The 21,201-nt window shown below is 46.8% G+C and overlaps 1 protein-coding gene across 1 annotated transcript; it reads left to right on the forward strand.

Annotated features, from left to right (window-relative positions):
• Positions 1 to 4,015: 4,015 nt before the first annotated feature.
• CYP27B1 (cytochrome P450 family 27 subfamily B member 1) lies at positions 4,016 to 17,552 on the forward strand. Its single transcript, XM_081898747.1, has 9 exons — positions 4,016 to 4,282; positions 8,026 to 8,216; positions 10,032 to 10,228; positions 11,363 to 11,563; positions 12,374 to 12,537; positions 13,631 to 13,797; positions 14,512 to 14,593; positions 15,643 to 15,840; positions 16,290 to 17,552. Exons 1-9 carry the CDS (start codon positions 4,079 to 4,081, stop codon positions 16,401 to 16,403), a joined length of 1,518 nt encoding a protein of 505 aa, XP_081754873.1. The 5' UTR covers positions 4,016 to 4,078; the 3' UTR covers positions 16,404 to 17,552.
• The last annotated feature ends 3,649 nt before the right edge of the window (positions 17,553 to 21,201 follow it).

Genomic DNA, 21,201 nt, shown 5'->3' on the forward strand with positions numbered 1-21,201 from the left:
ATCAAAACCTAACATTCAAAAGGTAACACTAATGCATGCCTCTAATCTGAGGTCATGTGCTCACATTTTCTAAGCCCAGCAGAGGTATTAAAAGAGAACACAAGCCCTGCTTCCAAGCTCACAATCTTATAGACGCAATTCAAACAGAAAAGAGAAGGGGAAAGCAAACACTGGAGCCCTGGGTCCTTCACATATTAATTAACTTCAACACTTTGAATTTATGTATATTAATTATAGTATATTATTATAACATTATATATAGAGAATGTGTTATAATGATATATTAGCATATATCTTCCCTTTTTAAATAAAATATTTATTAAAGTTTTTGGAAATACAACAAAAAAGTCAAAAAAACATTTTAAACAAGAAAAGATGAAATACAAAGAAGAAAAAGAAAGAAAAAAAGGAAAAAGGAAAAATCCAAAAGAACATAAAACAGAGAATTAAAATCCATTAAGCAAAAAGAAGAATCAAGAAAAAAGTACAACAAATCTTCCCATTACTGATCTTTCATTAACTTATTTCCCTGACCTCCTCACACCTCCCTTTTTTGTATTCTGAGACAATTTTCCATTTCAGCAAATCCTTTCCCTCTTTTCAAATTTTTGTCCTGTAAATTTATCTTAAAATTAGTATAACTTTACTTTCTCTCCTTTCACCAATTAACAGTCTATTTTTCCTAAATCTTTGTAACATTTCTGCTAAAATCATTCCAACATCATTCTAACATTCATTAATCTTGCAATGTTTCTGTAGATAGTCTTTAAATTTCTTCCAATCTTCTTCCACCAACTCTTCTCCCTGGTCTTATTAGCATATATCTTCCTATACACATAAAAATGTAAGGCTGTCGTCACTCTGCAGTTGGTGCGGCCACCAATAGGCAACCCCACCAGCTGCAGTGTGGCATATAGCAGGCCCTTGGAACAATGCAGCGGCAGGTGGACCAGGTGAGCCGTTTAACAAAGTGGGAAGCACTGTAATGAAGTCTAACGGAGAGCGGAAGGTTCAGTAAGCCTACACACTCTGTTAAACACACTTGCAGTGAGGGTTAACAGAGCGGGAGAGGGGGTTCATACAGCAGCTTAGCAAGACACTCTGTGAGTTGCCTTCTGCCTCCTTTGAAAGGTGAGTCGATGAAGCATGGTTTTTTGCAATTCCTAGTAGCTCATACAACTGCAAGAGATGCCTTATACGATATAGATGCCCTGTTAGGCTTGTATCAGTTGTAGCAATTGGTTTTAGCATTTATACTATTTTTGTAAGTTGCATTGGGTCAATTTTATGAGAAAAGCAACTAATAAATGTAATAATAAATTATCATTATTATTAAGGTATATGTTTTAATCACACACACACACACACACACAAACAAACACATACTGTACATGAATACAGTGGTACCTCGGGTTACATACGCTTCAGGTTACAGATTCCGATAACCCAGAAATATTTCCTCAGGTTAAGAACTTTGCTTCAGGATGAGAACAGAAATCATGCTCCGGCGGCAGCGGGAGGCCCCATTAGCTAAAGTGGTGTTTCAGGTTAAGAACAGCTTCAGGTTAAGAATGGACCTCCGGAACAAATTAAGTACTTAACCCAAGGTACCATTGTACATTAACAAATTACGTGTGCACACACCCTCAGAAGCATTGAAGATTTTTTTAAAAAATCTTGTGTTGAGTAATTTACCTGTAACCATCGATCATGTTTAGTACCTTTCCTCTCTGGCAGTACCACTTGCAGGTTCTGAGAGGCCCTTGCAGGTGTGAGGAACTGTTTTGGCCCAGTGGGCCAGATCCTTATCTGACTACGTCTCTACCTGCCCACAAATGGCATTAGGTGTGTGGGGCAGGTGGGTGCGGATTTTGAAAAATGGCTCCATGTGCCAATTGAAGACACCAGGTGGGCCAAATTGAGCCCATGGGCTGGAAGTTCCCCACCATGGCCCCTGGGGGAAAAATGCTCATCTCCTCCTCACCTGCGCATTCACTTACCTTTGGCCCCACACGCCGCAATGTCCCAGAGAGACAGGGAGGCGCACCGGCAAGGAGGAGCAACAAAGCTGGGTATGGCCACCCTTCCAGATCATGCTCCGGGAAAGCCCACCGGCAGGCCATGTGTGCAGCAGCCTTGCTCTGTCCACAGCAGCCTCAGCCAATTGCTGGTGCTGCAACGGCACTGAATTGGGGGGGGGGGGTACTGGCCTCAAAGCGGGTGATGAGAGGACAACAGGAAAAACAGTGGAACCAACAGCGCAGTGATGACGTTGGTTGGATTTCTCTGGAACATTTGGGCAAGCGCTTGACGTCAATTCTGAAGAAAACGCCTTGTGCTTTTGGCGCACCCATACATACATATGGGAAGCAGTTCAGTGCTCGGTCGTACAAATCCATGTGAATTCTCCAGAACTAGGAGCTCTCGTGAGTTGTTCCATGAGCCCTACAGGAGACCTTTCCCTGCAGTGGTGCTGTTAGGTAATTGAATTTAATGGTCTTGTTCTCCTCCCCTCACCCCAAAAAAGCCCATTGGATGTTCATGTGCCTTATTTTAAAATGTGCTAAACCATCCCTGCACCGCTTGGGAGACCTTTTGCACATTTGGCTGAGTCAGATCCTGGACTTCTGGCCAGCCCTTCCTTGAAGGCATCACTGATTCTTTCCTCTGTTGCCTCCCCACCAAAATTTTAGATTCTAAACTTGGCAAGGCAGGGATCTGCTTTTTGTTTTACTTTCTGCATCCATGTAACTTCTGGGCTGCCTTCTGCCCAAATTTCTCTGGGTAGTTTCCAAGGATGAAAACCAACTCAATTGCCATCAGATCAACAATACGCCAATATTAAATCAGAAATCACCCAGAAACAGAGAAAAGTGAAAAATGCACTTCCTCTCAGAGATTCAAATAAAAAAACCAAAGGCAAATGTTGCCCATTTCTACTATTCAACACATCATCTTCATAATTTATGATACAGTGGAAATGCAGGATTAAAATGTTATACACATGTATCATAATTCATTGCTATGCTTATTGCAACATTATTTATGGCTAACTTATCCTCAGGAGACTCTACTTAGTTATCATTCCTAGTGATTTTTTGGCATCGGTAGAGATTTCTTACACTCCTCTCTTATCTTAATGTTAACTTCCTGATAAAAAAAGACTTCTCTACTCTTGCAGGATATGAAAAAGCTACTTTTTGGCAGGCAGACTTTGGGAACTGGTACTTAGAATACTTGCTGGGGGGTACCAGCCTGCAACCCCCCTTGCTTTTTCTAGTTTAATTTTGATTGCATTTCCTTTCACTGCATGACACCGCACCGCAAATCTCTACGAACCATTGCTGACCTTTCTCTTTCGTTTTATTGTTTTTATTCCTTCTTTGCGCTGTTCAGCAAAAACCAAAACCAAAAATAAAATCGGCTGGCGCGAAGATGAGAAAAACCGTTAATTCTAACCATTGGGCAGCCCGATCTTTTGCACGTTCGTGCGGAGGGGTTTACAACCTGTCTTTTGCTTTCTCAAATGGCAGGGCTTCAGGAACATTTTTGGGGTATATTATTCCCACTTGGGGTCGGCCCGCGTTAAGAGCGGCAGCGGAGGTTTGTCATCCGCGTGACGCTCTTGCGGAGAATGAATCTGCAGGGACAGGGACGGTGGCGCTTTTGCGCGCTTGCTTTTATGAGCAAAAAGCTCGGCATGGCTCCTCTCGTGTCCCGAAGAAGCCTTCCCGGAACTCTTCAAACCAGGCGCGATGAGTGTTTTGCAGGGTCCAGGAGTCGCAGATCAGGCGCCCCCTCTCCAGTTCATCGCGCGCGCCTGCCCGACTCTTGCAAAAGCGCACGGGACGCCATCCCCACCCACGCGCCCTGATTGGCCACCCTTGGCACCCCGAGGCAGGATGAGGTGCTGGACCAAGAATCGGGGCGGGGACCAAGGTATGAGGCATGGCAGAGGCGTGTCCTGCCGGCTTCCACATGTTTTCTCCATAAATAGAAGGCGCCCCAAGATGCTCCTCCAACAGAACTTCGCCACCCGCAACCAACTCTCGAAGTATTTCGGCTTTGGAGAGCAAAGATGCCTCAGACGCTCAAGCTGGCCGGCAGGGCATCCTTGCTGGCGAGGTGCTTCCCTGAGATTTGGGCTGATCCTGTCCTCAAAGCTCCGGTCAGGGTGATCAAAAGCCACAAGACCCTGGACGAGATGCCAGGACCCAGCGCTCTGAGTTTCTTCAGCGACCTCTTCTGCAAAAAGGGGCTGTCACGGCTGCACGAACTCCAGGTAAGCTTTTACCAGCATAAAAGTAAAGGGTGTTGAATATCCTCTCCCCCACTTTTTCGTTCTTTTTTTTACCATTGATTTATCTAGGGTCGTATGTTTATGGCAGGAAAGGCACATTAAAACGGTCGCTAAGTTCTTCCTCTTAGTGCCTTAAGGCTTGAAAACTTTCCTAGTCACATCTGTTTAAATTTAGTAGTGGACTGGTTTGGTTTCAAAGGGTAGGAAGAGATGCAAAGTAGGGTTTTTCTTTTTCTTTAGTTCGAAGTGTCTCTTGAATCAGATGGTGGGGCTGTAGAATTCTGCAAGCTTTTGAGTTTCACAGAAATCTTCCTCTGTGGAATGGAATAACATTACTGTATGTGCAAACTTTGATTCATTGAAACACACACATACTGCATGTTGGAAGTGTAGATTTTGGCGAATTCCCTTTAAAATAGTTCAAAAACTGATGGTACCCCAGTTTTTCTTTCTCTGTTACCTTGGCTCCATCAAAAAGTTGGTAGGCTTGAATGTGGTGAGGTAACCAGATATTTTTCATCCTGGAGACTAAGGAGAAAGTGAGCCTCAAAGTTAAGGTCAATTCCTTTAAAAATTCCAGGAGATTCTGATGAAGAATGCTCCAACACATCTGTTGAAAATCCTGACTGTATCTATATAAAAGGTAAAGGTAAAGGGACCCCTGACCATTAGGTCCAGTCGTGGCCGACTCTGAGGTTGCGGTGCACGGAAATGCCGTTTACCTTCCTGCTGGAAGGTAACTACTTGCACTTTGATGTGTTTTTGAACTGCTAGGTTGGCAGGAGCAGGGACCGAGCAACGGGAGCTCACCCCGTCGTGGGGATTCGAACCACCGACCTTCTGATCGGCAAGTCCTAGGCTCTGTGGTTTAACCCACAGCGCCACCCGCATGCCTGTCTATATATCTGTATCTATATCTATAACTATATCTTCAATGAGCGTTGGAAATTTCTTTCCAAAAGTGAAAAGAACAAGGCACTGCAAACATTAAAAAGTTTCCCAGGGATGTCAGGGATGGGAAACCTGGAGCCCTCCAGATGTTTCTGGATTCTAACTTTCACCAACATCAGCCAGCATAGTATGTGGCTAGGAATGATGGGAGTTGTAGTCCGATAGCATATGGAGAACCCCTAATTTCCCATCCCTACTGAATGGGAGCATATTTTGTTTTACGTTGTTTATGCAATTTAAACACACGCCCTGCAAGGAGAATAAAGCAAGGTACAAGGATCTTCCCTCAGGTGTACTTAACATTTCCGATGAACACCACTCGTCTCCAGCTAGGCTTGTAAAAAGCTATTTAAATAATGTAGACTAAGCTTTCCATTCCTTGGCTTGCTTGTCAACACAGCCCTGTGAAAGCTTGGCAGGAAGGCAGGTTGACACAACTCTAGGTGTTTCGTTCTTTTTTTGCTTTGCAGTGTAAACCAATTGTAAACCCTTAAATACCATCTCTGTGTGTTTAAAGCCCACACTTCTGCAGCGATGTGTATAAATGGAGGCAGTTTAACCCATAATGCTTGCTTTGACTGCATGTGTGGAACGAGCGTAACAAATGTTGTGTGATTTAGTCATCTTGACAAGAATGTTAAAACCTTTTAAAAAAACTAAAAATGATCATTATATTAGCCTTCACTTGCTCACACACGTTCTGAAAGTGCGAGAATTGCTTGAAGCGGAGGACGAATCTTAATTGGCCAGTTCACTAATCTGGTGACAATTTCCGTGCCTTGTACTCCCAAAACTTGCTTGCCTTCCAACTTTGTCGATAGTTTTATACTGTACATTCAACATGAACAGGAATGTATAGTTCAACAGACCTTTGTGGGAATTTAGGCATAGAGAAAGTAACTTGGGCGGCAATCCGAGGCAGGTATGTTTACTCAGAAGTGGGTCCCACTGAGTTATTGGGACTTACTCCAATGTAGTCTTTCCCCTTCTTTTCCTTTTTACTAAACATAGTTTTATAGATTCCCAATATATAACAATTACAAAAAAGGAAAAGAAATACAAAATCCCAGCTTATTCCCTTCCCCGCTCCAAGATGGATCAGTCTAATTTAAGTTTGCCAAAGTCTAATCTGTGAGCCAGTGTAGTCTTATGCACACAAAATCCCATTGAAAGGGAGAGTAAGGCAGGTGTTTAAGACTGCAGTTACATAGGTAAAGGTAAAGGGACCATTAGGTCCAGTCGTGGCTGACTCTGGGGTTGCGGCGCTCATCTCACTATATTGGCTGAGGGAGCCGGCATACAGCTTCCGGGTCAAGTGGCCAGCATGACTAAGCCACTTCTGGCGAACCAGAGCAGCGCACGGAAACGCTGTTTACCTTCCCGCTGGAGCGGTACCTATTTATCTACTTGCACTTTGACGTGCTTTCGAACTGCTAGGTTGGCAGGAGCAGGGACTGAGCAATGGGAGCTCACCCCATCACGGGGATTCGAACCACCGACCTTCCGATCGGCAAGCCCTAGGCTCTGTGGTTTAACCCACAGCGCCACCCGCGTCCCGCAGTTACATAATGAGGGGCTAATCCTTGCTTCTTCTTGTCCTGCTGCTTGCTGCTTTCTTTAGCACTCAAAGTAAGCCCCATGAACTCAGTTTCAGAATAGGCATGTATAGGGTTGTTCATTAATTTCCTTCCATATCAGTGGCACTTGAAATGTGTTGAACTTTTCCCTGTTCTGTTGTGAGGATGAGCGTGATACAGCTTGTAAAGCACAATTTGCATGTGAAAGTACTATGTAAATGAAAGGTTGCTTTTATTTTTGTTTTTTGCTGAAACGTAACTCAGCAATGAATAACTTCCCCTTTGGGCTGTATCAGGTGTGATGGTTGGAACCGTGAGTGAGACTGAAAGCTTCTGTTTGAAACAGGCCCCTCCCAAACCTAATTAAGGCAATGAATCATTCATTTAGCTTACTGTATCTGGCTCCAGCACTGGAGTAACGCATGCTGCGTCTTTATACAATTTAGTCAGGTTCCTGATGCCCCAGAGCTATGCCAGGATGTCAGAGTGAGATTTCTTGTGGCAGTTTCTATGATGTGGGCTTCTTGCAACAGAGCTTCCTGTCCCACCCACACCCCCAGAAAAGGCACCCACTTCTCAGTGATGGAATCACGGAAACGCAGTCCTGTTTGTAGGTCAGCAGATCACCACGACTGCTCTAAACAGCAAACCGTTTTTGCCAGAGAGCCAATGCACTGTGCAAGGGCTGAACGAGATCTCTTAACTCTCACCCTGCAAAGAAGTCTATCTTAATGAATTAATTAATTCCATTTCTGTACCGCCCTTCACCTGAAGGTCTCAGGACAGTTCACAAGATAAAAAATACAGGATGCAAGCTCAAATCAATAGTTAGAACAAAAACAAAACAATACCCCTCTCACCGCCAATACTGCTTCTCTGCTCTGGTACGAGGGACTGAAATTCAGTGCTCAAAGCCTTCCTGGTATGGGAACATGGTATTGTGCAAAGCTTCACCTCTTGAATATGTGCCTTTCATGCAGCTGTTTTAAAAGACCGATGCAGTTCAGAAGAAGAACCATGCCAGGTGGTAACCCCACCTGCAATCTTCTTTCTATATAAGATTGGAAGCAATCCAGCAGGTGAAATTAAAAACGTGTGTGCATGGACCATAGTAAGTAGGGAGGGAATTAGACTTCTCCTCTTCTGTGTAGAGCGTTCTGTGTTATCTAATAAGTTTTCCTCCTGCTTCTGTCCTAGATCGAAGGCAAAGCCAAGTATGGCCCAATGTGGAAGGCCAGCTTCGGACCCATCCTGACGGTCCACGTTGCAGATCCCAGCCTGATTGAGCAGGTGTTACGGCAAGAGGGCAAACACCCCATTCGCTCCGCCATCTCCTCCTGGAAAGATTATCGAGAGTGTCGGGGCCATGCGTATGGGCTCCTTACTGCGTAAGTGTTAATTCTTCTTCTCTCTCTCTACACGTGGGGCTGAGGGGGGCAGATGTTGCAGGAGAGAGATTTCATTGTCTAGTCAAAAGAAAATCCTTTTTATCCTCTTTCTTTATACCATGACAATTCGGAATTTGCACGCTGGTGTGGGGCTTGTGAAGCCCATTCAGCAGCGCTCTCTAGTCTTGTCTGGATGACTTTCAAGATGATCTTCGTTACATGGAGCCATGTGACGTGGAGGCCATTTTGGGAGCGATCCTGAGACCCTACCGTTTCCCATGGGCTGCTGGATAGAATTGAGAGCCTGGGAAACAGTGTGGGATCCGACATGGCTTTTAGTTCCTGTGACGTGAACATTTATGAAAGTCCCTACAGTAGGCAGTTACATAATATACCACCTACACACGGTGTGTAAGCTGCTTGTCTTAAAGGAGTTGCACATAACGTCCATTTCCTGCTCTCCCTCTCCTATACGGTATTTGGCACCCTTCCCTGATGAATGAAGTAGCAACCACCTGACTCTTACACAACAGGGGAGGGGAAACCTGTGAAAATACAGCTCTGATCTCCCCCAGCCAACGTAGTTAGGCGTGATGGGAGATCTGGTCTAGCAACATCTAGAGAGCCACAGCTTTTACAGGGTGGACAACCTACAGCAGAGACCTCTGGCAATCCTAAACCAGAGAATTAAGGCCTTTAGGCCTGACATTGGTGTGCAGGTCTACAGGATTGCCAGGTCTCCTGTGAGACATTGGCTGGAGCTGAGGAAGTAGATAGAGCCCAATGACACTTGCCAGGAGAGGGCACCTGTGTCCCCTGTAGTCCTTGAGGAGGATGCTAAAGCCCAAGGGATTAAGACCTGCAACTCTAGCTTGATTTGTCTTGCCTAGTGCTACCTTGTGGACTGCTCCTTATCTGAGGTGAAGATTGGTCAGGGCAGGCCTGTTTATGTTCTCGCATGCACCAGAGTGACATTTCCCCACGCTCTAGACAGGTGGCAGGCTTGCCACTTGCCTGCCACTGTGGTAAGAGTTTGGGCCGAGGGGTTGGACAGCTGGACAAATAGGCCAGAGCTCCTCGCGCTTCATCATCACCATAAAGCTGGGATGGGGGGGAAGAGCCTCTCTACAAAGTGCCACTTTCCAAGGACAGAGCTGCAATGTTTGCAAGCTGCTCCCTGAGCAACAATCCCATGCCTGACTCTTATCAGCAGTTTCACAGAAGCTCTCTCCATTATTGCTTTGCTAGGGTTTTGTACTGCTCCTTCGGGAGCTTTTAACTCCAGATTCTGAGCTTGCCTTTCCTACTGTAGTGTGGTAAACAGAAAAAAGGGGGTCTCCCTTCCCCACATTCCGTCCGTTTTTTGCAACCCTGCTGGCTGCGGTTTCCTGTTCCTCGCTCTCGCGGTTTTTTTATTTCCCGGAAATGTGTCAGGCAGGAACTGCAGGATCCTTCCGGGGCTTGCACAAAAGTGCCAGCTGGGAGTGAGAAATAGCTAGAGCAATTCTATGACTCAAGGCTCCCCTTGGTGGGCGTTTTCTCATCAGCTGGGCTGCTGCTTTTGCAGTTTAGACACAGGATGTGAGTAATGAGGAGAAGCGGAAGAACAAAGCCACTGGCAGTTTTTCTCTTTCGAAGCACCGCTCATCAATTTCAGCGGGACTTTTATCCTTCCCTTGTGCAGGGAACATGCTTAGATCCCCAACGCTGAGGACTTGGGGTCCCTTGTTTTGAGGTGCTTGTGGCTGCCCCTGCATGGGGTTTGGACAGGTCTCCTGCCCAGGGAGCTAATGGAGGCCTCTCTCTTCCATGCAGGGAAGGCGAGGAGTGGCAGAAAACTCGCAGCCTCCTTGGGAAGCATATGCTGAAGCCCAAAGAAGTGGAGTCCTACACTGGCACTCTGAACGATGTGGTCGGTGATCTGATCCGACGGCTGGAGCACCAGCGGAGTTTCCACGATCAGCACGTGGTCAAGAATGTGGCTGACGAATTTTACAAGTTTGGATTGGAAGGTATGTGTTTTGTTTACCGCATTTTGTGTGTCACCCTAGTAAACCGCGTAGCCCAGAGTTATATCGGTTGACATTTAAGCATTGGCGGAAGCCGGGATTCATCTTTTGTTCTGGTTGCGACAGCTAAGGTGGTCATTTTGAGCAGGTTCTGGACTGGATTTGTTTGGGAATGTCTTTTTGTTTTAGGACAGGGTGATAATTCAGTGAGATTATGTCAGGAACCCCTTTCTCCCCTGCCTGTCTCCTGCAGCGCCTCATTCAACTCTGCTTCCGCAAAGCTGCATTTGCCACTTCACAAAACCTCAGAAACTCTCCTGGTGTCCCTACTTCCAAAATCCTTCCGTACCATAAGCCAGAACAATGTGTTCTGCAGGAACTGGCACTGAGTGCAGAATCCTCCAGCATCCTTTTAAAGAAAAATCCCAACTTTCATTTTTGTATCTTAAATGACAACAAATTCTAAATTTTTAGCCCTTGTGGCTGTAAAGATGGACCTGAAAACAGAAGCCAAAGTGCGAAGTTTTGTGAAGGAGGATTTACTAGAGCCAGGAGCTGGGATTATCGTGCTTTACATAGTTAATTGATCTTTCTCCTATCTAGTGGAAACAGTTATGAAAAGTGTAACTGAATTTTCTTAGTTTGCATGAATTGCAAAATTCAGATCTTGCAATAAAATTCTGAGAATTCTTGGGGTTGACCAGGGAGCTGCTCCACCAACACATTCACAATATTTAACTGTTCTTATATGGATATATTAAAAGAGTTCTCCCCCACCCCCACACACCTGTCATTCACCATGGATGTGCCAAACAGGTATTGTGAAAGATCCATATCTTGGTCTGACTCAAGTTGTTGAAGTGTTGTTGAAGAGCTGGGGAAATCTGTGGCCCCTGTAGATGATGTTGGACTCAAACTCCCATCAGCCCCAACCAGCAGGACCAATGGTTAGCGATGATAGGAGCTGGAGTCCAACAATGTGCAGTGTGGCCACATGTTCCCCATCCCTATTGCAGCAGATGTTTATTACAGTCCCTCTGAAAGTCACATCCACATAGTTGGGCAAAGCAGCAAAAGGAGCCAGGCCAGATAGCATCTCCTCTCGTGGCTTAATCGATTTAATTGCTTTTGTTCTAGGCATCTCTTCCGTCCTCTTTGAGTCCCGCATTGGTTGCCTGGAGCCCAAAGTCCCCCAGGAAACAGAGAACTTCATTAGCTCTATCAACACCATGTTCATCATGACTCTGCTGACAATGGCAATGCCCAAGGTCTTACATCGCATCTTCCCCAAGCCATGGCAGAAGTTCTGTGAATCCTGGGACTATATGTTTGAATTTGGTGAGTGTTCCCACCAGAGCTTGTCAGCACCTTGAAGAGGAGCTAAGTGGCCTGTTGCTGTAGCACCAATCAGAATATTTGTCGCTCACTAAGCAAGCTTGGCATAAATCGTAGCATTTCATTCTCCCTACACCTGTGTGTGTGTGTGTGTGTTGGGGATATTTCCCACTCCTGTAAGAGGTTGCACAGTTTTTGTCATGCTTGGAGATTACAGGTTAAATGTATGTGCTGCTTAATTCCATATGGCTCTGAAGGGTGGTTTAAAACTGATGCAACCACCGTTCCAATTCTGGAAAGAAAGAAAAGATTAATCAACGTAGGTTTTAATAGCAGGACCAAGAAAGCCGCCTGCAACACTTACCAATAATTATATGGCAGAGAAGGCCTTCGTAAAAGGAATATTTTTATAGGGTTTTCTAGATATTGATAGGATCCCGCTTTAATAACAACCTTTTCCCAGAAATGCATTAGTACTGATGCCACTGGCAAAAACAAACCACTAGATTCACTTCTGGGGGAGAAGCCACGACTGTTAAAGTGCTTTAAACATGTGATGGGGATGTGACCCATGCATAACCAGCCATTTAGCCTCCTTGCGGCTAGATCAAGCAGCAACTCTCCTGTCTAGATAGCAATGCCATGAGAATTCAAAGACAGGGCAGCCTGTAAGCCCCTGAAATAACTGTTTGAGCTGTCTTCCTGCAAGAAGCAATTGGCCCAGGCTGACATGTCTGCGACGGGTGACTGAATGCATGGCTTGGCGGCTCTCCCTGGAGAGCAAGTGCTCATCTCGTGCCAATTCCTTTCCAGCCAAAGGACACATTGACAAGCGGATGGCTGAAGTTTCGGAGAAAATCTCACGGGGGGAGAAGGTGGAAGGAAAATACCTGACTTACTACCTGGCACAGGAGAAGCTGTCCATGAAATCCATCTATGGGAACGTGACTGAGCTTCTGCTAGCTGGCGTGGACACGGTAAGCCTTTTGGAAGACACTGGGGGGAAGTGCTTCTTAGAGGAGCAGGCTCCCCCCCCCTTACACAATTGGGCACTAAGTGAAATAGGTCTCTGAGATGGAAAAATAACAGAAGGCCCTGGTAGTGGCTGGCTGGCATGCTGTGCTTTCTGTGAGACAGACAGCGGCTTCTGATAACCCACTCTGGTTAACAGTGCCATGCCATGGAATCCTATGTACTGACCCCAATTTGAGGATTTTCTTTGGCCTTTGTGCCTCTTTTTCACTTCTATCTCCTCTTGCAGGAGGGCAATTTTACAGCTATTAAAGGTAAAGGGACCCCTGACCATTAGGTCCAGTCGTGACCGACTCTGGGGTTGCGGAGCTCATCTCGCTTTATTGGCCAAGGGAGCTGGCATACAGCTTCCGGGTCAGGTGGTCAGCATGACTGAGCCGCTTCTGGCGAACCAGAGCAGTGCACAGTAATGCCGTTTACCTTCCCGCTGGAGTGGTACCTATTTATCTACTTGCACTTTGACATGCTTTCGAACTGCTAGGTTGGCAGAAGCAGGGACTGAGCAACAGGAGCTCACCCTATCGCGGGGATTCAAACTGCCAGCCTTCTGATCGGCAAGTCCGAGGCTCTGTGGTTTAACCCACAGCACCCTTTTACAGCTATTAAGTGGAGCTTAATTTGAGCCTGGAACTTATTTTCTATGCCAAGGCCTAGCCCTAGAATATGAAGTAACTGGGTTTTTGTTTTTGTTTTAAAATAACACCTCTATGCAAATACAAAGTAAATTTCCTGGTTCTGGGGCATGGGACGCTGCACACGCCTCTTTCTCTCTCTTGGAACGAAGGCTAGAAACACTCCCTTTCTCTTAATTGGTCATAATTGCAGTGTAACATCTTGGCTGTTCTGTGCAATGTGATTGGCAGAACAAGAACCCTATATCCCCCAACTTCTGAGTAGGCACGCATAGGGTTGCCCTGCTAATATTTACTCTTCTGCCATGCAAAGGAGGAACAACTCTGCTGCAGAAATCCCATTCTGACTGGGGTCTTACTCCTAATAGCCTAATGATGAACCCTGTCCTGGTCTCTATCCCTGCAGATCTCGAGCACTTTGTCCTGGAGCCTGTATGAGTTGTCCCGTCACCCGGAGGTGCAAACAGCCCTCCACAAAGAAATTGCAGCAGTGATGAAGGGCAGTGCCATCCCAACGGCAGCCGATGTAGCCCAAATGCCCTTGCTGAAGGCGGTGGTGAAGGAGGCGCTGCGGTGAGCCCCATTTTGGGAACAGATGGGAGAGTACATGGGGAGGTTGCTTGCTGAGGTTGCTGGGGGAAGCATAAAATGTGACCAGGTCTGCCATTGCCTAGAAGACCACTATCCCACCAACCTTATCCTGAGATTCCCGCATTACAGGGGGTTGGACTAAATGACCCATGGGGTCCCTTCCAGCTCTATTATTCTATGACATTGGCCATGCTGGCTGGAACTGTTGGAAGCTCTATTGCCAACAACATCAGCAGAGCACCAGGTTGAGAAAAGTCAGTCTAATCCTTTTAAAAGTTGCACTGAAGCTGGCATTCAGGTGAGGATCAAGGATGGAGCCTTAGGCAGCTGTATAGGAAAAGGAGGCAGATTCCCTGTGATTTGGCCACTAGCATTCATCCTAATGATCCTTAAAGCCAGGAAGATTTAAACTTATCTGCTGCACTTTTCAAGCTCTGTGCACATAAGTATTTTTACTGGTTAGCTGCTCTGTGCCCGGCTTTGGCTGGAGAGGGCGGGATATAAATAAAATATTATTATTACAAGTAAGAAAATCGGGTGCTTCCTTTGGGCTGCAACAGCTGCAGCAGCATAGTCAGCCAGCTGGCAGATTTGCACTCAAAGAGGAAAAGGTTGGGGAGCTGAGTAAACATTGCAACATGTTGTGGGGAATCAATTCCTTTATATTCACTTTGGCTGCTCTGTTTTCCCCTCCAGGTTGTACCCTGTGATTCCTGGCAATGCACGCGTCATCTCAGACAGGGACATCCAAGTGGGAGACTATCTGATCCCCAAAAAGGTGAGCGTGTTACAAAATTGGATGCAAAAAGTGGATGGGGACGGATGATAGCCATCGTTCTCTGGGTGGAGCTAAAGAGAAGCAGTAGCTTTAAGAAGGCAGCATCCATTCTGGGATATGCATGGCTCCTAAAGGGCCATAGCTCAGTACTTGCTTTGTATGCAGAAGGTCACAGGTTCGATGCCCCAGCAGCTCCCAGAACGGCCAGCCAAGACCTGTGTCTGAAATCCTGGATAGCCACTGCCAGTGGATGTAGACAATGCTGAGCTGAATGGACCAGCACCATGACTTGGTAGAAGGCATGTTCCTTTGTTCATAAAGGAAGCAAGCCTGGGAAGTGTAGCTTGGCTTCCTTGCTTGAGTCCTCTGGAGCATTCTGGCTCTGCAGTGCATCTGCTTCTGGTACACTGTGGTCCTCAGCCACATAGGTTGGTGGTGAGCAGATGGCCCTGGCAGGCGGAATTGCCTTGTCTTCTGCTTCATCCTACACGATGCTCCTCTGGCCTATGATGTGCAACTGCTCCTGTAGGTCAGCAATGCTGCAGGCAGAGAACTGCTGCAAATCTGGAGTAGGAAATCCCAACACTTACAATATCTGGCCAAGAAAACACGTGTGTGGATCAGGTGGTCATTGCTTGGAAGTGTTGGACTCAATCTGTGCAGGGTCCTGAAGAAGTCTTAAAAGCAAGCCTGGCAGGTGAACCCAAGTGAATGGAATATGCATCCTTTAAAAAAAAATGCTTCTCAGCAACATCTCAGGCACATAGGTATCCTCAGCAAACTGATGCACGTGCAAAGGGTTCCTTGCAGGAGAGAAAACTAGTGCAGGAGAAAGAGGAATGGCAGTAGAGATGCAGGCAGAATGAGGTTAAGGCTGCAGCGCAGAAGCTTTGCTCTCCAAATAAGAAAGAGAGGAAGCCGTTGAAGGAGGACCAGGATGAAGCTATGAAGGCATTCTTCTTAGGGATGGGTCTTTTGGCCATGTGCACTCTGAACTTAGGGTCCTTGGGCTGTTTCCCTCATGATGTTCCCTTTCCCTGCTCTTTCAGACCTTGATCACCCTCTGCCATTATGCTACGTCACGTGACGCAAAGTACTTCTCCAATCCCAACTCATTCCAGCCGGAGCGATGGCTGCGAAAGGACAACACTCACCACCCGTACGCCTCTATCCCCTTCGGATTCGGCAAGCGCAGTTGCATTGGACGACGCATTGCAGAGCTGGAAGTGTATCTCGCCCTGTCTAGGGTGAGTGTCTGCAAGGAGAAAACCCTAGATCAATACTGATGGAGAAAATGTGGATGACCCTAAGGGGCTGTTTTCATCTTATGGAACTGAGACACAGTGGGTGGGTTTATCCCCAAAGCCCTGTTCTTGGAGGGACAAGAGGTTGCATTCACTTTCTGCCAGCTTTTACGCCACCATCCCTCTTGCTGATCCTGGTCCTTCTTAAAGGGACCAGCACAGTCAGGTAGAAGTTTGGCAGAAGCCAAATCTAGTGGCCCTAGATTTGCAAGATTTCCTGAATCCCAGTGGAAAGTGAATGCATTCAGATCTTGTCTCTCTTGCTCTCCTCTGGGCAAGCTCCTTGAGCATCTCCTTTGGCCTTTTTCCAGATGACATCTTTGTTTTATGCCTTGCTGCTCCTTGCTCAGTAGCTGCCCTGCTAACAAGCCATCGCTCCTCTTGTCTTGCAGATCCTGATGCATTTTGAAGTGAAGCCAGAACAAGAAGGCCACATCGTGAGACCCATGACACGCACTCTGCTGGTTCCAGAGAAGGAAATCAATCTGCAATTTCTGAGCCGCTAATCAGGACGAAGCAGAACAACTGATGCTGGTCTTCCCATCAAAGCACACTAGACCTTGAGGCTGGGTGTGACAAAGCTAATCTTCTGGATTCTTTGGAGTCTGCTTGAAGAACGGCTGTAGAGCAGTGACATTGACTGAGGTCAGGCAAAGGGGCCACTGGTGCTTCCTCTCTTAAGTGGCACCCTCCGCTGTGTCTTGGAGGTCTTGCTAGAGGTGATTTCTCCAGAGCCAGAGTTTCCCAGCACATTATATAGAGTATCAATGTGCACTTAAAATAAACAGAGGGGAACTGTGGGAAGAGCAGTTTTGCTCTGAAACGTACCTGCTTTTCTCACTCCGTTTGATAGTTCCCAGAACTTTCGGAAAATTGGATGGAGAGCAAGGAGCCCAGTAACCCAGTGGCAGGTGTGACTGTACTGTATACCAAACCGCCAATGTGATATCTGTGCAACTGTGAGTTCATGTGTGCGTGCCCAATGCTCCATGACAGCAACCTCAAGGAAGGCCATCCAAAAACGAAGCAATACGGGTGAAGTTTTTGCATCTTCTCCACCACAACATAGTCCATTAGGTGCCATTGGCATATGTAAATCGTCCATATTAGATCAGTGTTGGATCACTGTCAGAATGCAGTCACCCAGGTTATCTCTCGCTTGTATCTTGAAAGTGATATTTAGTTTCCTTCTCAGGGTGGAAAAGCTGGTTTCTAGATGCAGGGACAGTATTTATATCCCCACCCAGGTGTGTGAAAAGACCCCCAAAAGCAAGCCAAACTTCATTTCAAATTATATGTGTTTTTTTTAATCACTGAAGTTGAGGCAGTTATACAGATCTTCGCTGTTTGGAGCTGTGGGAATGGAGAACAGGAATGTATTTAAGAGCCTTATTATTTATTATTATTAATATTGTTATTATGCTAATCTTTTGTATTTTAAATATAATCATTTATATTTAATACCCTTCCCCTACATATTTATATTTTTATAACCTATAAATTATGTGTACAAATGTTCTGTATTTTAAAAACAGCTGCATCAGAACAGTTCCTGTAACCAAAGCTGTCTACCTTAAAGGCTGTTTCTTTGGTGCTATGTTTAAATGTTATTTATTATCTCTGGATAATAAACATGAACTGTTTTTTAAAAAAAATCTGACTTGTTTATCTGTGACTTTGAGCTGAAACGCCAAACAGAGAGATTGTGATTGATTGATTGATTGATTGCACTTTTGATCCCACCTTTCCTCCACGCTGCTCAAGGTGGCATACATCGTTCCCCTCCTCTATTGTAACTTCACAACAACCCTGTATGGTTGGGTAGGCTGAGAGTGAGTTACTGGCCCACAATCACCCAGTGAGCTTCATGGCTGAGTAGGGATTTGAACTCTGGTTTCCCTGGTCATAGTTCCAACACTCGACACCACACTAGCTCTCTGGTAATGGCAGGGTGAGCATTATCTAGTCTGGAAACTTGAAATTTGCTTTCTAGCAACTTCTCCTTATGGTCTGGGCAACTGCTGTGAGTGTTATAGGGGGTCACTGACTCCTCGCACCCAACACAGTGCAACTCCCAAGATGGCCAAGCCATCATGGTTAAACTGAAGTGGCAGACGTAATTCTAAAAGAGTTCCAACATTACAAAACAGCTCATGACTTGTTCTCTCCTACACCTTATCATTAACCAGTGTGCCAAAAAGCTTTTTCTTCCTACAGAGTTCCATGGAGCAGCCACTCACAGTGTAGTTATACCAAGTCTGTCTAAGTTAGTGCCCCTCGACAAACTGAGCCCATTTTTAAACCCCAAGGAAACGCACCACAGAGGGCTCGGAAGGGCTGGCACCCACATCCAGGAAACCTGGGCAGTTGCTGAAGCCCCAGTGCCCAAGCAGGACCCACAGCTGACCCCTGCCCTGAGCCACCAGGAGGCTGGCTCTGACAAACCATTAAATCCCCCCACACTGTAGCATCACTCTGGGTCAATGTGAATGGCAGATAGACCCAGCGACCCAATGGTTGCAGCATTGCTGCTCTCCATCACTGTCCATAGCTGTCAACTTACAGATTTGAAAATAAGGGACCAGCAGCCTCGAAAATAAGGGACCAGAAGCCAAAATAAGGGATTTTCGGCAACCAGCTGAAATACAAAGTTAAAAGAGACCAGATAATTTTGGGAGCAGCGCCGGTTTTTAGCCCTTCGTTTCCAGAGGTTGCTGCTCAAGACACCAGCTGATGAAACACTGCAATTAAATAACTACAAGCAGCAACCACTTTTCGCGCAAAACGAAGTCCAAGCTACGAAGATGCTGCTGCAGTTCTGTATCTTTTCTCTTGTGTTCCATCTGCAGCTCCCAGTTCCATCAGGTGGGGCGGGAGGAAGGGGGGGGAATAGCGCCCAAAGTAAACCCGCAGATCAGACCATCTATGCTAGTCTACCACTACAAATCTATAGGAGAAGCGTTTGCGGTCCTTCCTCCGCTTTCCCCCGCTATGGTTAGCCCTTGGAACACCTGCCCGCACCTCTGCCTTCTCCTCCTCTCTCTGAACTGCTTTTTCTATGGTTGCCCTCGCTCTCCTCTCAAGGCTCCTCAGCAATTCATAGGTCGCGCCAGGCTGCCCATCTCATCTGGGTCCTTTAGCGGTGCAGCCGCTGTACGGTCTAGTGGGAGCGGCGGCGGGCAGAGGGGAGGCCCCAGGCAGAGACGCTCAGTTTGGCGGCCGTGAGGAGGATGGCAGTGGAAGGGCCCGAGGCGCCCGCCAGTCCCGGCGGGGAGGGGCTCCCGGGGGTCGAGGCTGGTGAGAGGAGGCTGGAGGGGCGCGGGCCGGGGAGCCAAGCAACACAGTTGGAGCCTCCCTCCTCCCTGGCCGGCAGGGAGGGAGGGAGGGAGAGGAGCTGCTTCCTTTTAAACCCAGGAAATTTACGGGACATCATCAATAAGGGACAGCAGCGGGACACGGCGCTGGGATAAGGGAGTTTCTCGCCAAATAAGGGACGGTTGACAGCTATGTCACTGTCCCCACATCAGACAGTGGAGCCACGCCCCCTGGATCCACCCCTCTCTGGCAAGGCAGTGCAGTGCGACAGGGGCAGGAAAAGAAAGGCTTGTATAAAGGGGAAATAGCACCATCTGAAGCAGAGTGTTAATAAGAGGCCAAGACTTGGGATAAATATAAATAATTTTTTATTTATACCCCGCCCTTCCCGGTTCAGAAAACCAGGCTCAGGGCGGCTAACAACAAATTTAAAACACTTAATTGATGCAACAAAAAACAGCATAAAGCGTGAATAACAATAAATTCAGAATTCAAAAATCAATTTACGGGGGGGATTTCCATCCAATAAACATTAGATGGTCACCAGGGCCTATTTGGGTCAGCGAGGAGACCAAGGGAGAATTAGCTGTGGGATCCCAGAGCGGGTAATCTTCATAAAAAGGGGAGGGGGAGGGAAGGAAAGGGAATAAAAGCTCAGGCTAAGTTCAAATTGAAAGCCAGGCGGAATAGCTCTGTCTTACAGGCCCTGCAGAAGGAGGTTAAATCCTGCAGGGCCCTAGTCTCATGGGACAGAGCGTTCCACCAGGTCGGAGCCATCACTGAGAAGGCCCTGGTCTTGGTGGAGGACTTCCTTAGGGCCCAGGACCTCTAAACTATGATTATTCATGGACCTTAAGGTGCTCTGCGGGGCATACCAGGAGAGGCAGTTCTGTAAATACGAGGGCCCTAAGCCATAAGCCGTGTCCAGGCTACTCCTGCTATCTCCTGATTCAAAGCACACAGATGCCAAGTGGTGCAGACGGCCCCTTGCCTGGGCCAAGCTGGAACATGATTTAACAGCCTTTGTCTGGTGTGGTACAGGAATCCAGCATTTCTCCCCTTTCCTGCTGGCTGTTCCTTCCAGTCTTTTATAGTGCCTACTTGCTGGAAACATCTATTGAGGAAAGCTCAGCATCCAAACATGCCCATACCAGAACCTTGTGTTACTGTAGCGATACTTTGCACTCAAACTTGCCCTTCATCCTTTGTAGGGAGACGAAGACAAAGAGATGGTGCCTATTTACTTCACTTCCTTGTGTGTTGGACATCTCACTGGGAAACCCCCGCGCAGCCATAAGCAAGCTCGGCCCTCCAGATGTTTTTGGACTACAACTCCCATCATCCCTAGCTAACAGGGCCAGTGGTCAGGGATGATGGGAGTTGTAGTCCCAAAACATCTGGAGGGTCGAGTTTGCCTGTGCTTGCCCCCGTGTGTGTTTGTTTGTGTGTGTGTGTGTGTGAGAGAGAGAGAGAGAGAGAGAGAGAGAGAGAGATGAGAATGAGAGGAGGGGAGAGAGGGAGAATTTATTTAATGCTGCTGGCTTTCATAAAATCATAGAATTGAAGAATAGACTAGTAGTTGGAAGGGACCCAAGGGTCATCTAGTCCAACCCCCTGCAATGCAGGAATCTCAGCTAAAGCATCCCTGACAGTTGGCCATCCAACCTCTGCTTAAAAACCACAACCTCTACTGCCAAACAGCTCTTACTGTCAGAAAGTTCTTCCTGATGTTTAATCGGAAACACCTTTCTTGTAACTTGAATCCATTAGTTCTGGTCCTACCCTCCACTACAGGAGAAAAAAAGCTTTCTCCATCTTCCATGTGACAGCCCTTTAGATATTTGAATGTGGCTATCATATCTCCTAGAAAGGAACGCGGGTGGCGCTGTGGGTTAAACCACAGAGCCTAGGACTTGCCGTTCAGAAAGTTGGTGGTTCGAATCCCCGCAACGGGGTGAGCTCCCGTTGCTCGGTCCCTGCTCCTGCCAA

Source organism: Podarcis melisellensis, assembly GCF_964234715.1.
Source record: "Podarcis melisellensis genome assembly, chromosome: 2".
NCBI classification, from domain to species: Eukaryota; Metazoa; Chordata; class Lepidosauria; order Squamata; family Lacertidae; genus Podarcis; species Podarcis melisellensis.

Excerpts from the sequence above, each read along its gene's own strand:
- CYP27B1 (XM_081898747.1), top strand. The coding sequence starts at position 4,079 with ATGCCTCAGACGCTCAAGCTGGCCGGCAGGGCATCCTTGCTGGCGAGG. Across the intron at positions 4,283-8,025 it reads CACGGCTGCACGAACTCCAG|ATCGAAGGCAAAGCCAAGTA; the intron begins GTAAGCTTTTAC and ends CTTCTGTCCTAG. Across the intron at positions 10,229-11,362 it reads TTACAAGTTTGGATTGGAAG|GCATCTCTTCCGTCCTCTTT; the intron begins GTATGTGTTTTG and ends CTTTTGTTCTAG.